The sequence below is a fragment of the Astyanax mexicanus genome, chromosome 1, assembly GCF_023375975.1.
Source record: "Astyanax mexicanus isolate ESR-SI-001 chromosome 1, AstMex3_surface, whole genome shotgun sequence".
Taxonomy (NCBI): Eukaryota; Metazoa; Chordata; class Actinopteri; order Characiformes; family Acestrorhamphidae; genus Astyanax; species Astyanax mexicanus.
Window position 1 is genome coordinate 114,491,798 of NC_064408.1, and position 15,796 is coordinate 114,507,593.

The following is a 15,796-nucleotide window of genomic DNA, read 5'->3' on the forward strand; positions in this document are numbered from 1 at the left end:
CTATTTCTTCTGAGATTTTTTATATTTTTATCACAATTTCCCCCCATTTTACAGAGCCACTTACCCAACCCACTCATTAGGACTCCCCACTAGTGATGCCCCAACACACCAGGAGGGTGAAGACTAGCACATGCCTCCTCCAATACATGTGAAGTCAGACTCCGACTCTTTTTGAAATGTTAATTCAGTCTTTTATTAATGCAAAGGTGAGCATGATTGCTTGGAAAGATGTTTTTTCCAGTCAGCTCCAGTCAGATTTTCATTTTAGATTTTATTTTGTTGGAATAAATCAATTTTAAATGTCCATAAAATCGCAACATTTATTTAGACATTTATTTAAATTCCCATTAATCTATTTTTTTTTTACAATTCATAATCCAATTTCACAACATTTTATATTTTTAGAGGGTAATATATACAGGCCTGTTAATTTAATCAGTGATGGGAATAATGGCATTGAAATAAACGCCGTTACTTTTTTCAGTAACGAGTAATCTAACTAATTACTCTGATTGTAACTATAATGCCGTTACCATTTCCGACACCCCGTTATATCACGTTACTTTAGCCGCTCAATTAACTTTTTTAACATTGCGCATTAGAGGTGGGCGATATGGCCCTAAAATTATATCATTATATTTCATGGTATTTTCGCAATTAATGATTTACCCCTACCTGATATATTAAAAAATACAAGAATCCAGATGATCATGATCAGATTGTAACAGAAGTCAATGATCCAGGATGTCATGTTACTAATAATGCACTCCAAATATTTCTATATATCCAGGATTAAAATAAAATAAAATAAAATAAACAATACTGGACAGATATAATATGTCTCTAGTAGATATATAATAGAAAATGAGAACAGTGTGAATATTTATTTTGCTGAAAACAGTAAAAAGTAGTACCCTGGTGTGATAATTAGGGGTGGGTGATATGGCCAGATATTTTTAGGGTATAATATTGTTCACCATATTCAAAAATGTTGCCGATATTATCGCTTACGATATGATATGGCACACCCCAATTGCGCATACAGACAAAGGCGCAAGTGTGTGTGCGTTGTGTGTGTGAGTCACAAGGGAGGGGAGGATGTTGTGCACTCTATTCATCTGGCTTATGAAACACGCTCTGAGAAGGTGGAGTCCTGGGGTTTGGGGGGGGGGAGTTACGGGGGCGAGTAACACAAAGGTACCGCAATAGTTACTTTTACTGGTAACTAAGTACTTTTATAGTGGAGTAACTCAGTTACTTTTTTGGAGAAGTAACTAGTAACTATAACTAATTACTTTTTCAAAGTAACGTGCCCAACACTGAATTCACCATACCAAAACGTCTGGACAAGCAAAAAAAATTATAATAATTATTTTATATATATAATGATATGATGAAGTTTTTTTATTCAAAATTAAGACTTTATTTCAATGCTCAACATCATGTTTGTAACATTCACATTTAAAATATCAAAACATACATTATTCTAATCAGTGTATCAGTCAGAGGTAAGCAGTTTGAATTTCAGTCATGTACATACATTCCTATCAATTACTGCAGTTTTATGAATAATAAGGAGAAAAAAGTGCATATGGTGAAAAGGTATTGTTACTGATACATCATCATCAGGTACAGCTGACAGTGAAATGAGAACCATACTGTTGCTTCCATGCAAAAACTTTGTATATCCTAAATAGGAAAAGTACAGGAGAAGTAACTTAAAACTGTTTTCCAGTCATTTTAGAGCATTTCCTGTCGGTCATTCAACTGACAGATTCACTTTTTTCAGATTTATAGAAGAACACTGACAAAAAAGGAGATTTTTTTTGAGAAAGTGACTATACATAGGAAATCATGGAAAGGGAACATCAGCTCAGAGCACATCAGAAAACTTAAATAGGCAAAAAGTTCAGCTTTTCATTTTCCATTATAATCCATTTTGATTGTGCAGTGTATTCTGAATTAGCTTTAAGAGCTAATGCTAACATATTCTTTTAAATATCTCACTGTGATGTAGCTTGTTCTAGTAGAACATCTAAATTACAGCAGTGTAGCAGCCCATAACACAATCAGACACACAACTCATCAACAATTAAACACAGTAATGAAGCTACTAATATTTACAAAAACTCAACACAATATAAAGCGGAAATACTGACTGCCACATCCACACTACTGCTGCTAAACAAAGCAGTCTTTGGTTTACTTCTTTATATATTAGTGCCTGTCCTTCCACGTCCAATAATAAAAAGGGAAAAAAGGATATGAACACTGTAGCCAATTGCTTTTACTTACTTACTACTGATCCATGATGTCCAAAAAATTTAACTCACAGCCATAAATACCTGTATGTGAAATATACAGGCTTCTTTATGATGCGTACAGTATAATCTCATTGCCTTTCTCATTGCACACTCCACCTTAGTATATATTATCCATACACATACAATATATAGCTCTAGAAAAAAAATAAGAGACCACTTCAATTTCTTAATCAGTTTCTCTGATTTTGCTATTTATAGGTTTATGTTTGAGTAAAATTAACATTGTTGTTTTATTCTATAAACTACAGACAACATTTCTCCCAAATTCCAAATAAAAATATTGTTATTTAGAGCATTTATTTGCAAAAAATGAGAAATGGCTGAAATAACAAAAAAGATCTCAAATAATGCAAAGAAAACAAGTTCATGTTCATAAAGTTTTAAGAGTTCAGAAATCAATATTTGGTGGAATAACCCTGGTTTTTAATCAGTTTTCATGCATCTTGGCATGTTCTCCTCCACCAGTCTTACACACTGCTTTTGGATAACTTTATGCCTTTACTCCTGCTGCAAAAATTCGAGCAGTTCAGCTTGGTTTGATGGCTTGTGATCATCCATCTTCCTCTTGATTATATTCCAGAGGATTACTATTTAGTAAAATCAAAGAAAATATCAATTTTAAGTGGTCTCTTAATGTTTTCCAGAGCTGTATATACAGTATACATACTTTCGTATTTTCTATATGTAACCTATGGCTCAATAAAGCCCTAATCTGGCCTTGTATCCTACTGTATAGTGCACATCTACTGCACTATAACTAAGGGTTCACATGGACTTAAGTACATCTCTTCAGACATTTCACATAAAAGTAACTCATAAGTCCACTCACAAGTTTATACTACACTTCCATTCAAATTAAGCTCCTTTGCCACTGAATTTAACATAATGTTATTTTTTTTACTGGTAGTAAACAAAACTGACATTATTATCTTTAAAATCTATATTCTTATCTATAAGAATGTTTAATGAGTAACTGCTGAATATGGACCTCTTTGGATAAAACTGGCCTCATAAGCTACATTTACAGTTATACTGTAAATGCATACATTAAACTGCATAGCTTATAATAAAAGACCCAGTGTTTCACTTGTTTTCGCTTGAGGGGATCGTTTTAAATCAGTTGAATCATATTTAGATAGATTTGAGTGAAATGTACAAGACAGAGTTATGTTAAGGCCACAGAAGAAGAGGGTACTTGGCTCCTTTTTGTCAAAGTGGTCGACTCTGGTGGTCTTGGGGACATCACTATGTCCTTCATGACGAGACACAGTAGATTTGATCTCTGTCTCTTAAGAAAAGTTCAAGTCTTTGGTGGGCTATGCCGTGGCTGCTCGGGCCATTTTGTGGACTCCTGGGGAATTCTCATACGTCTGTAGAAACAGAGAAAAAGAGAGAAATAAGTAATTACAATCAGATAATCGTGATATGGATCAATATTAGTTTTTCAAATAAAAAATACAGCCCCCTCTTGTGAGACACAAGATTAACTTTTTTTTTTCCAGGTATTTAAACCTGGACAAAGTTTAGAAGATAGCACCTTTTATCTGTAACCACCCATTTTTTATGAGAAAAGATAATATTAAAGTAATTTCAAGTGAATTAATATTTAGTTGCAAATACTTTGCTTGCAATAACTGCATCACGCCTGTGACACACTTAATCAGAGACTGTAAAAAAGATGGACGCCGTGTCGCCGTTCCCATTCATTCAATGAACATGAAGCCAAAATCTTCCTCCATGTTGTTGATTCTGAAACCCGAGTCTGCGCAGTACAGACCAGAGGAGGGAGAAAGACTGTGGAGAGACAGCCTACTCATTTGAATACAGTCCTTGGTCCCACCCCAGCTAGGTGTAACCCATTCCTTTTACAATAACCACACCTTTTTGAATAGAGCTGAATAACATTTTACAAAATGAATTATGTGGGGATATAAAAATTTGACAATATAAGCAGAGGTTACACTAGCTGTTGCATTTAAATAAAGGAGGTGGAATTACAGTATATTAGAAAAAAAACGTGATTGAAGGTTGTCTGTTTTGCCATTGAAACCTATGGGGATGGGTGGGGTTACACAGCTTTCTGAAACCGAACAGCAGGGGGCGCCCGACCTGTGGTGGCTTCACTTTTGAGAGATGATGCTCTGTCCAGCTACACACAGTCTATGCACTTAACAAACATTTTCATTCTTCTCTTGTCATGCTTTTCCAGGCATTGTGTTTCATTCTTTATTATCCCAATCACTTTGATTGCATCTTCTGACTTCACTGAATACATCAGAAAAGATTAACAAGTCCACAGACTACTGGTTCAACACCTATTACTTAGTACACCAGTGATGACTTTCTTGTTCTAGACACTCCAAACAGTTGCACAATATTTGTGTTTTGGCTCTGATTGACTTTCCGTCTTCTCCCAGCGTCACAGTTGCTTGTTTTTACCCATGATGATGATTTTATGATGGTTATTCCTTTAAATATCTTATATATATCTTCTGAACTGTGTCAGATCCAGATATAAATATATATACATGGGAATAAAAGCTGTACTGTTGCTATTTTGTCTCATATTTGTCTTTTAATGTCAAACCTTAATATGTTCAGTCTACAGCAGAAATAAATGGATTGGCCAATTGGTTCCAATAAAATAAGAGACCACTTAAAATTGATTGATTTTACAGAATTGAAAAAAAATCAAGAGGAAGATGGATGATCACAAGCCATCAAACCAAGCTGAACTGCTTGAATTTTTGCACCAGGAGTAAAGGCATAAAGTTATCCAAAATCAGTGTGTAAGACTGGTGGAGGAGAACATGTGTGGTGGAGATGGTGTTTAGCTGCTCACCCTCATGGCGCTGGATATCCAGGGCAGGAAGCGGGAGACTCTGGTGTAGACGCCGGGTTTCTTTGCCATGGCGCAGCCTGTTCCCCAGCTCACCACCCCCAGCAGCCTGTAGCGACTGGTCTTAGACAGGCAGTCGGCTGCCACAAAGGGGCCGCCGCTGTCCCCCTGATGCATAACGAAAAAAACGAAGAAAAAATATAATATTAGCATAGGAAACCATCTCTGTTAGGTCTTAATTTGTGCGATCTTAAAGAATACACAAAAAAATAAAACAAACCATATCCATTGCAATGGATGCAGGTTCTGAAAGGGTTAATGCATAACTGTGACTCAAGCCAATTAGAAATAAATGGCGCCCTCTAGTGGTCACAAAAGGTCCTGCTTAAAAAAGAAATCCTTTGATGTCTCTCCAGACAGACTCACCTGGCATGAATCGGTTCCTCCTTTCTCATATCCAGCACAGAACATGGTGGAGGTGACCTGGTTGTCGTAATAATCAGGGGCGTTACAGACGGCATCGCTTATGATGGGGATATTGGCTTCCTGCAGAATGTTCGCCTGGGTGCCTGATAATGAGAGAGGAAGAGAGAGAGAGGAGAGAGGAGATAAAAGAAGGCAGATGAAATAAAGACAGAAGTGATGGTGTCAGGGGGATAAAAAGCTCATATCTTCAAAGAGTCTGATATGAAGAGGAGGCCATCGTTTCCTCTCCTTCAAGCATTCAGCTCTCATTAATGTCAAACACTGGATCACTGATGGACTTCAGAGGCGTGAAGCTTATCAGATAGAAGAAGAGATAGAGAGAGAGAGAGAGGAGGAGAGAGAACATATAGTGCATGCAGACTCATGTCTCCTGTTTTGAACGTGCTCTATTATTTTTGAATGGTTTAATCCTGTATTATTATGTCAAAATTAAACATTATACAAACCATAATACTCCACATTTCCCCACCCGGTCACTGTTCCAATCTGGCCGTCCACCAGCCGCTGGCCATAGGTCGGTAAACACACTGGCTGGATATAGTCTACAACACACAACACAGGGAAAGAAAAACAGAGAGAAATTAGATAAGAGTTATGTCCCAAATGATACAGTAGAAGTCAAAAGTTTGGACAAACATATTTGTTTTTATTTCTATTTTCTAGATTTTATTTCTCATTTTTATCTCATTTTCTCTCCAAGCCCAACTACCCAACCCACTCATTAGGACTCCCCCTATCACTAGTGATGCCCCAACACCAGGAGGATGAAGACTAACACATGCCTCCTCTGATACATGTAAAGTCAGCCAAGTAGCATCACAGTGCGCTTGGAGAAAAGTGCATCGACTCGGTTCTGATACATCAGCTCATCAGCCTCGTGCTGATCGACATCACCCTTTGGAGTGATGAGGAGAAAGAGCGCCATCCACCCACCCAGAGAGCCAAGGCCAATTGTGCTCTCTCAGGGCTCCGGCAGCTGATGGCAAGCTGCATGAACAGAATTCGAATCAGAATTCTGATTTCCTGATCATAGTAGCAGCGCCTATTAGCCTATTCTCTAGATTATTAATAAAGACTTAAAAACTAAATAAAGACTTAAAAACTTTTACTAGTTCCAGTGTATGTAGAGTACCAGTGAAAAGATTGGACATATCCCTTCTTTTTTAATGATTTTTCTTATTTTCTACATTCCTTCATATTTTTGATGTCTTCAATATGAACCTATAATGCATTCCCAACTGTTCACATCAACTTACATACTGCTATCCCATGACTTTTGGTGTATACTGATTTGTGTAATAATTGTGACCAGCAGGTTTTGGCTTGAAGAATCCATTCAAACAGAATCAGGAATCACATCCACATTCAGTACAGGAGGCCCGCATCTCACAGGTCAGTGGAGCATTTTTAGCTTCCAAATAACATGGCACACTATTAGTTCCTGTCCCATGACTTACGGCACATGGGCGTAACTTGAATGTGCTACAAAATGTCAATAATGAGAGTAAATCTCTAAATATACTCGTACTCAATGTGTTGCAGTGCAACACCTGCCTTCACTAATGAGGAACCCCTCTCTGTAGCTGTGAGCACATTAGAGGAATCAAGCAGTGCTGTGTGAGGCTGGAACAAATATACATAAACACTGAGGTCTTTGTTGAGAGTTGGAGAGAAGCAGCTTCAGAAAGATGCAGTGATAAACCCAGATGACTGATAACAGTACTTATTGATGTTCCCTTTATAGCTCCTGTTCCTGAGACATCTGAAACTGTGTATATTCCCACATTTAAGATCTGATGTTTGCAGCTTTTGACTGAAGTTCTGCTCTCAAAGATGGCAGAGTTACTGTGGTCTAGTAATTAAATTACCACCCCTGGGAGGGGGTTTGGTTAAGGACTGAAGGTGCTATACATTACATTAAAAATGTGTCTATTTAACAGGGACAAAAATACTAAACTGCACTTTAATACTTTACTGTAATTATATTTAGTAGTATGGCAATTCTTATTCAATTACAACACCAGATGAAAAAGCTACCTTTTTTACTATTTTAATTTATTTCGATCTTCAGAAATGTCAACAGAAAATGCATTTTTATAATGATCTGTTCTGCCAACTGTCCAAAAATCTTCATTACAACCTACATTTTCATAATAAGAAGTCCTAAAACATCCTTTAAACTGTTCAAAATTCCACATAAAAACAGTTTGTGTTTATTTAACACTGGGAAATTTACTGTGTACTGGTCCATAATGGCATAAAGTGCTTGGACCCTAAAAAATTGCCACAAAGTTAGTAATTATTAATATAATCTGGCTGGCTTCATTGCTCCCAAAGTGAGACTTTCAGCAATATTATTGTAGTTTTGACTTATAATTATAATTGACAATATTGCTATTTATGCAAAACAGTCAAAATTCAGGTCTGATTATAGTTTTACCAATTTCACTATATATTTTGGATGAGTTTAATACTTTTACATTTACTCTAATCATTTCAAGCCCTCATTATCACTAAAGCCAGTTAGTAGATGCTCTGCACTGTCACAGGATTTGATGAACCTGCTCGACATGGAATGAATCAAGAGATCAAGCTGATCTTATGAGAAGACCTCGCTGCTCCTGTTCTGACTTTATCACTGAGAACTTTCCACTGTTTTCTGTAATAACTGCACTAATAACACAGCACTGTACTTCTACTTTCAGCATTTTAGTACTACATTTTAAAATAAACTACTTGTAATACTTAAGTACTTGAACTTACACTACTCAAGTCACTTTTTTATAGAATCCTTGTACTTCTACCTAAGGTTGGGTCTCGAGTACTTTATACATCTCTGTTTATCAGTGCTATCAAAGATAATATCATAAAACATTACTTGTTAGCTACATAACCCATACATGATATTCTCCAGTATAAAACTAACGAAGCAAACATCAGACATGAAACAGTGTATTCACTGATCAACTATATTATATTGTATTATATTTTTGGTCAGTTTAACCACACTGCAGGACAATTTGTTTTTCCTGTAATGACGAACATGTTACACTACAGCTCCACAGAATTCCTCTCTTCTCCTTTCCGGAGTGTTCTGATAGCATTGTCTTTTGTCCCGGGCCTGAAAAAGAGCAGCTTTGTTCTCCAGACTCTGCAGGAACCTGAGACTGGGGGGAGGTACTGCCCCCCCGCGTTTACTGCGTCTCCTACGCTGCTGATACTGAGAGACGACACTGAGGAGGAAATTCCCTCATTAAGACGATCTTATAGTGAAACATTAAACGTGCTTCAGTCACTGCCTCACTGTGTCATCTGAGTTCACGCAAAGGCAAAGTCAACAAGCCAATTATGCAACACGCATGCATTTGTGCAATTCAGCAAACTGTGACATCCTTTAATACACCACAGATCAACATGTGAAAATATATATTTAAACATCAGAAATACAGTAAAGGATGGCAAAAATAATTATACCATTTCATGTTTTTAAATGCTTTAATCATAAATATGTTTCTACCTTGGCGTTATACTCAACCCAGACTTACAAACTTCTCTGTTCAAGTCCATAACAGAGCATGTTTTAAAACTAATGTGTGTTTTTTTTTTTTTTAAATGAATCAATGAATTAATACGTGTACAATACATTTCACATTTATATTACAGTCACCATCATTACTGTCAGGATTTCTGTTAAGAAGTTTTCACAAACAGTGGTATTAAAAAGTTTGGGCACCCCTGATAATTTTCATGATAAATCTTGGTTGTTCAGATAAGAACTTTCAGTTAAATATATCATATAGCAGGTGAACACAGTGATATTTAAGAAGTGAAATAAAGTTTATAGGATTTACAGAAAGTGTGCAATAATTCTTTAAACTAAATTAGGCAGGTGCATAAATTTGTTCACCCCAACAGAAAAACTACATCAATATTTAGTAGCTCCTCCTTTTGCAGAAATAACAGACTCTAAACTCTTCCTATAGCTTCCAATGAGAGTCTGGCAAGTGTTTGTCTTGGAATGTTGTGTTCTATTTCCACAATGCATACCATCCTCCAAAAACCTCAATTTTAGTTTCATCAGTCCACAGCACCTTATTCCAACATGAAGCTGACTTGTTCAAATGTGCTTTAGCTTTAGCATACCTCAAGTGACTCTGTTAGTTGCCTGTGCTCAGAAAAGGCTTCTTCTGGATTACTCTCCCATACAGACTCTCCTTGTGCAAAGTGCACTCAATAGCTGAATGCTGTAGGTGTTTGGAGCTCTGGAGGTCTGTGGGTTGACTATGACTATTCTGTCCATCCTTCTCCTCTGATTTTTCTTGTTCTGCTACTTTAGGTCTTAACTAGAACTGTGCCTGTGATTTTTCATTTCCTCACTATGTTCCTCTATGTTCCAGCTGAAATCTCTGGGATGTGAGCTTGTTGAATAATCTTTGTTTTTAGGTCATTTGAGAGTTGTGTTTTAAGGCTACCATGTTACCACTTTTCAGATAAGATACAAAGAGGAGAAAACTTGCAATTGGCCACTTTTAACTCTTTCTCATAATTTGATTCACCTGTGTTTGTAGGACAAGGTATTCAAATCATTAAAACAACAAGGGTGCCCAAATAAATGCGCCTGCCTAATTTAGTTTAAAGAATTATTGTAGACTTTCTGTAAATCCTACAAACTTCTCCATGTGATTTTTATTGATAGTGCACTTTATAATACAGTATGCCTTATAGTGCAAAAAATACGGTATACAGTACATGATGTGGTACATGATATAATACTCACCATTAAACTGCAGTGGTTTGGTCAGGGCCAGGACGGCTATGTCACGACTGTTGTCATCAATGTTAGCATCTACAAAGGGTAAATAACTGCTGTGATAGACCACCGTCTTCACCTCAGCGATCACCACGTTCTTATGGATGGGGGTGTTGTAGATGGAGCCCATCAGCACCCTCCACCTCGACACATGACGATATCTCCTGATGAATAAAATACACAGCAAAAGTGAGGTCCTGTGTGCACAGGATTAAAAGGACAAGAAATACAAGTTATTAACTCTTAAAATGTTCAGCACATAATCTACAATGCAGAATATTGTCTAAATAATGAAAGACTGGGTGTGTCCAAACTTTTGACTGATACAGTATATGTTAAAGTTAACCTTCCTGCTATCCTCCAATTTAGTAACACCATTTACTCTCTGGGCCAATAGAAACCCAGTAATTTAAACCTGCAAAAAATTATTATATTCCAGATAATTAAACATGTTAGCAAAGTTTACTTACCAGTTTTTTTATGTTTATTTGTCAAATTATTAGTGGTTCTGGTATTATTATAAGTGGTTTATTGCTATTATATAAGTATTATAAGTATTGTGTTGTTAAGTCAGGGCCTAAACTGAAGGTAAGTTTAGAGAAAGATAATAAAAAAATTTAATAGTGAACTCAACATTTTTACCACACAAATATGTGTAAAATATTGAGATTTCTTATGTTTTATGCCAATAAAACAGGCATTGAAGTTGATATATTTGAAACATAATACATGAATCACAAAACTAATGTCAACCCTTTTTTTAGAGGCTTTAAACATTAAATGTGGTCAAATTGACCCCAAAGATAATAGGAGGGTTAAATAAGTAAATTTGTGACTCACTCAGGGAAACAATGTGCAGCGCTGACGATCCAGCGGTCGGATATGATGGATCCTCCACACTGATGAACCCCATCGTACTGCAGACTGACCTGCCACGGCCAGGAGCCCTGCCGAGCGTCAGCCCCGCCTACAATACGCTCCTCAGGGAGCATCCGACGCCCACATTCTGCACAAGAGGACACACTACTATTCAGACTGAGGTAAAACATGCTGATTCTGTTCTTTTTCATGATTTTACATAATTTGACAGAATATGAACATTTTAATTGATTAATAGAACTGATCCATGGAAGGAGAAAAACCTCCTTCTAGAAAACAGCAGTTGTTTTATAGCTACATTTTTCATTCATTCATCATGACCTTGTCAAATGTTATAAATAAATGTTAAAACAGCTCTGAAAAAAAAAGAAGGGACCACTTAAAAATGATGAGTTTCTTTAATTTTACCAAATTGAAAACCTCTGGAATATAATCAAGAGGAAGATGGATGATCACAAACCATCAAACCAAACTGAACTGCTTAAAATGTTTCACCAGGATCGGCATAAAGTTATCCAAAAGCAGTGTGTAAGACTGGTGGAGGAAAATTTAAGTGATTAAAAACCAGAGTTATTCCACCAAATATTGATTTCTGAACTCTTAAAATTTTATGAATATGAATTTGTTTTCTTTGCATTATTTGAGGTCTGAAAGCTCTGCGTCTTTTTTGCTATTTCAGTCATTTCTCATTTTCTGCAAATAAATGCAAAGAAATGTCTGTAGTTCATAGAAAAAAACAACAATGTTCATTTTACTCAAACATAAACCTATAAATAGCAAAATCAGAGAAACTGATTCAGAAACTGAAGTGGTCTCTTAATTTTTTTCAGAGCTGTATTTGACTGGAACAGAACATCTTACCTTGACAAAGAACTTCAACAACCTGTCCTTTTTCACATTTGCTGAAACAGAAATAGGAGACATTCAGAGTGACACACATTTAAACATCTACTCTAAATATTCCATAGTATAATTTGGTAGATTTCTAATTGCATAAATGTATGGTATAGAGAATCTCACCACGGATACAGAGCGGTGCTAATCTTCTTGCCGTACGTTAACTCGCTCTCCTTTACACAGAAGAACTCGTGACTGCTTTCAGAAGCGCAGGTGACTGAGAAGTTTATTGCCCTGGGTAGACAAAGGAGGAAAGCACAACAGGATCATTTAAGTTACAAAAATTCACAAAACCTTTTTGTGTCTGTTGGCATTGATTTCTTTCTCTATACAACACACAGCTCTGGAAAAAATAATAGACCACTTCAGTTTCTGAATTAGTTTCTCTAATTTTGCTTTTTTTTAGGTTTATATTTAAGTAGTATGAACATTTTAGTTTATTCTATACACTACAAAAAACGTTTTCCTAAATGATGACCGAAAATAATTATTATCTTTATTATAAGAGAATTAGTACATGCCTTTTGCACATTTCGAGACATGCAACACACTAAGAAAAGTAAGTACAGATTTGTACTTAAAAGAGTACAAAGCTTGTCACTGGGGCTGTAGCTATTGTATGTACCAATATTGTACCTTGAGGGTGGAGCTTAGAGTCTCTGCCCGAACCCGACCTGACCCGAGGACCGATCCGAAATTGGGTCGGGTCGGACCGAGATTTTCCACCACATTCCTCGGGTCGGGTCGGGCTCCAGAAAATAATCCGAGATATTTTCTAATTCTAACGAAATAGTGAAAACTGAAAGTGAAAAAACATTTGTGTTAACGGTAATTAAAAGGAAAAAACATAACTAACTGGAACTGTATTTTGTGTTTATAAAACTTACTAAAACAAACTGAAATTACTGATAGAATACCCTCATTTTTGTGTTTAATTTATTTATAAGCGCTGTTTTCACTCCCGGAGTTGTACATTCGATTCTGTTTGCGAAGCGGAGTCGGATTCAGCAGGGAGTCGGATTCGGCACGGCAGCGGCAGCGCGCGGCACCTCGTGGTCTGTGGCGTTAGTTCTTGTTTAAATCGCTCGTGCTAGCCGCAAAATACAACAGAAAAGACTGAGAAACTGCAGAATTATGTATGGGAGTGCAATATGAGCGCGAGGCAGATGAAAGAGAAATAGGAGATACAGTGTGTGAGAACCTTTACCTGTGAGTAGCTCATACACCAGAACACACAAATATCTCTCTCTTTCTCTCTCACGTTTCTTAGATTGATCTCTCTGATGTGTGAAAACTAACAAAAACTAGCAAGCCCACTCTAAAAACAAATTAAAACTTACTGAACTGTTGGAGAAAAAATAAAAACAAAATTAAATTAAACTATAATAAAAATTTAAAAAATTAGTTCTGGGCGCACGTGAACGCCTCCGCATTTGACTTGCAGCACTGTGTGTAGCTGTTCATAAAAATCATTTAAATTAAATAATAGTTTTATGCTATGTTACATGATTAATTAACATAATTCTGATTATATTTCTGCTCATTCAATCAGCCCGAAAACAGACAGTTTATGGGGCAGATCGGGTCGGGTTCATAATGACAGTTTATGGTTCGGGTTGGGTCGGGCTCGGGCAGAACGTGCACGGGCTCAGGCTGGGTCAGGTCGGATTTTTTGGGACCGATCTAAGCTCTACTTGAGGGTACAATTATGAAGAGTGTACCTTTGAGTACAAAAAAGTACTCATATCGTACCTATGTTTTTTTTTTAAGTGAAGGCCTACTTTTCCTGCTGTTACGATAGCAAAGAGACAATGACATGCCTTACGTCAAGCTGTGCAGTGTGTGGTTGGCAGCTCACATTAAGATAACTGAAATAGGGCTCTAGAAGTGGCTAGTTCAGAGTTTTTCATTCATGCTGCCTTTTATTTTCTCCTCTCTCCTCTCTTCTCTCTTTCTCTCTTTTTCCGTTGTTTCAGTCACTCCACCCTCCCTCGTTTCATCCTTACCTGACGAAGCCCATCTCCTCACAGCTGATGGCAGCCAGCAGCTGATTGGCGTTGGAGGAGCAGACGTGTCTCCACCTCCTCTGAACCGAGTCGAATACCCGCAGCCTCTGATCCGCCGCGCTCACCTGCACTGTAATAGAGACCACACACACAACAATATGAGGGCTTTCTGAGGTTTAAAGCTCCATGGAGCATATAGGAGCACTCTGTACTATTATATTATTATTTTATATATACAGACTGTAATCCTCCTGTTTATCTGCACAGGACCACAACGGAGAATCTAATATTTGGGTGATGGTGTGCTAGTGTGTGTTTCTGGTTGTGTATGGATCAGACACAGCAGTGCTGCTGGAGTTTTAAACACTGGATCCTCTCACTGTCCACTCTATTAAAGTATAAAGTTTTGTGAGAGAATATACAGTTCTGGACAAAAATTGAGAGACCACTTCAGTTTCTGAATCAGTTTCTCTGATTTTGCTATTTATAGGTATGTATTTGAGTAAAATGAACATTGCTGTTTTATTCTATAAACTACAGACAACATTTCTCCCAAATTCCCAAATAAAAATATTATCATTAGGGCATTTATTTGCAAAAAATGAAAAAATGGCTAAAATAATATAAAAGATGCAGAGCTTTCAGACCTTAAATAGAGTTCATAAATCAGTATATCACAATTTTCATGCAACTTGGCATGCTCTCCTCCACCAGTCTTACACACTGCTTTTGGATAACTTTAAGCCAGGCGGACACTGTGCGATTTTTTTAATTGGATGCGTTGTGGAGAGCTCAAACAGCACGTTTGAATCGTTTGTCGTGTATGAACAACGCCTGCGATTCATCTGCACACACTGTACGGTCCGACTGACCTGCTGCGACGGGGGAGCTTACACTGCACGTCTAAACGCAGCCCGTAGGCGGAGCTTTCTTTGCGTACAAACTCTCGCTTCAACACAACGCCTTGCAAAAGAAAGCGCTTAGCTTTGCTTATTTGTGCCCTGTTGTGCGCTGAAAGTCCACGGAAGAGACGTACATGGACTCGCAGGTGGCTGAGGCGACGTGGACTCTACGGGTTGTCCGTTTTACAGAAGGAGAGCGCATAGAAAAATGACTGCGCGTCAGGCTGCGAAAGAAACACCAGCAGCTTAAATAAAATAAAATAATTTTATTTTTTATTCTGTTTATTGTTTATGTAAAAACTGGTTTTGCAACACTGAATATTAAACAAGCAATCGGTTATTCACACTGGATAGGGACCCTCATTTACAGTGCCGCTGAGCATTAACAGTATAAAAGGGATTAATAATATATATAAAAAATAGGAATAAAAACTGACATTTATTATAGACGAATAAAATATACACGTAAAAAAGGAAAAATAGGACCTTAAAAAAAGATCATAAAAATTGACATAAAAGGGAAAAAAATTATATCTTATGAAGATATATATTTAATGATTTGATTAATAAAAGAAGAAAAATAATTTAAATGAATAAATAAAAAATATAAAATATAAACTCATTAAAAATTCGTTTAAAATAACCCAGGCTTT

At 36.9% G+C, this 15,796-nt stretch overlaps 1 protein-coding gene across 1 annotated transcript in view; it reads right to left on the reverse strand.

Annotated features, from left to right (window-relative positions):
- Positions 1–1,399: 1,399 nt before the first annotated feature.
- Positions 1,400–15,796, reverse strand: part of hpn (hepsin) — a 40,141-nt gene continuing 25,744 nt past the window's right edge. The window contains exons 5-13 of the mRNA XM_022668683.2: positions 14,242–14,371; positions 12,359–12,469; positions 12,200–12,240; positions 11,300–11,465; positions 10,427–10,623; positions 6,096–6,191; positions 5,590–5,732; positions 5,167–5,331; positions 1,400–3,694 (exon numbers count right to left, since the gene is read on the reverse strand). Of these exons, the coding sequence (XP_022524404.2) occupies positions 3,641–3,694; positions 5,167–5,331; positions 5,590–5,732; positions 6,096–6,191; positions 10,427–10,623; positions 11,300–11,465; positions 12,200–12,240; positions 12,359–12,469; positions 14,242–14,371 (1,103 nt within the window). The 3' untranslated portion in view covers positions 1,400–3,640. The remainder of the gene's footprint in view (positions 3,695–5,166; positions 5,332–5,589; positions 5,733–6,095; positions 6,192–10,426; positions 10,624–11,299; positions 11,466–12,199; positions 12,241–12,358; positions 12,470–14,241; positions 14,372–15,796) is intronic.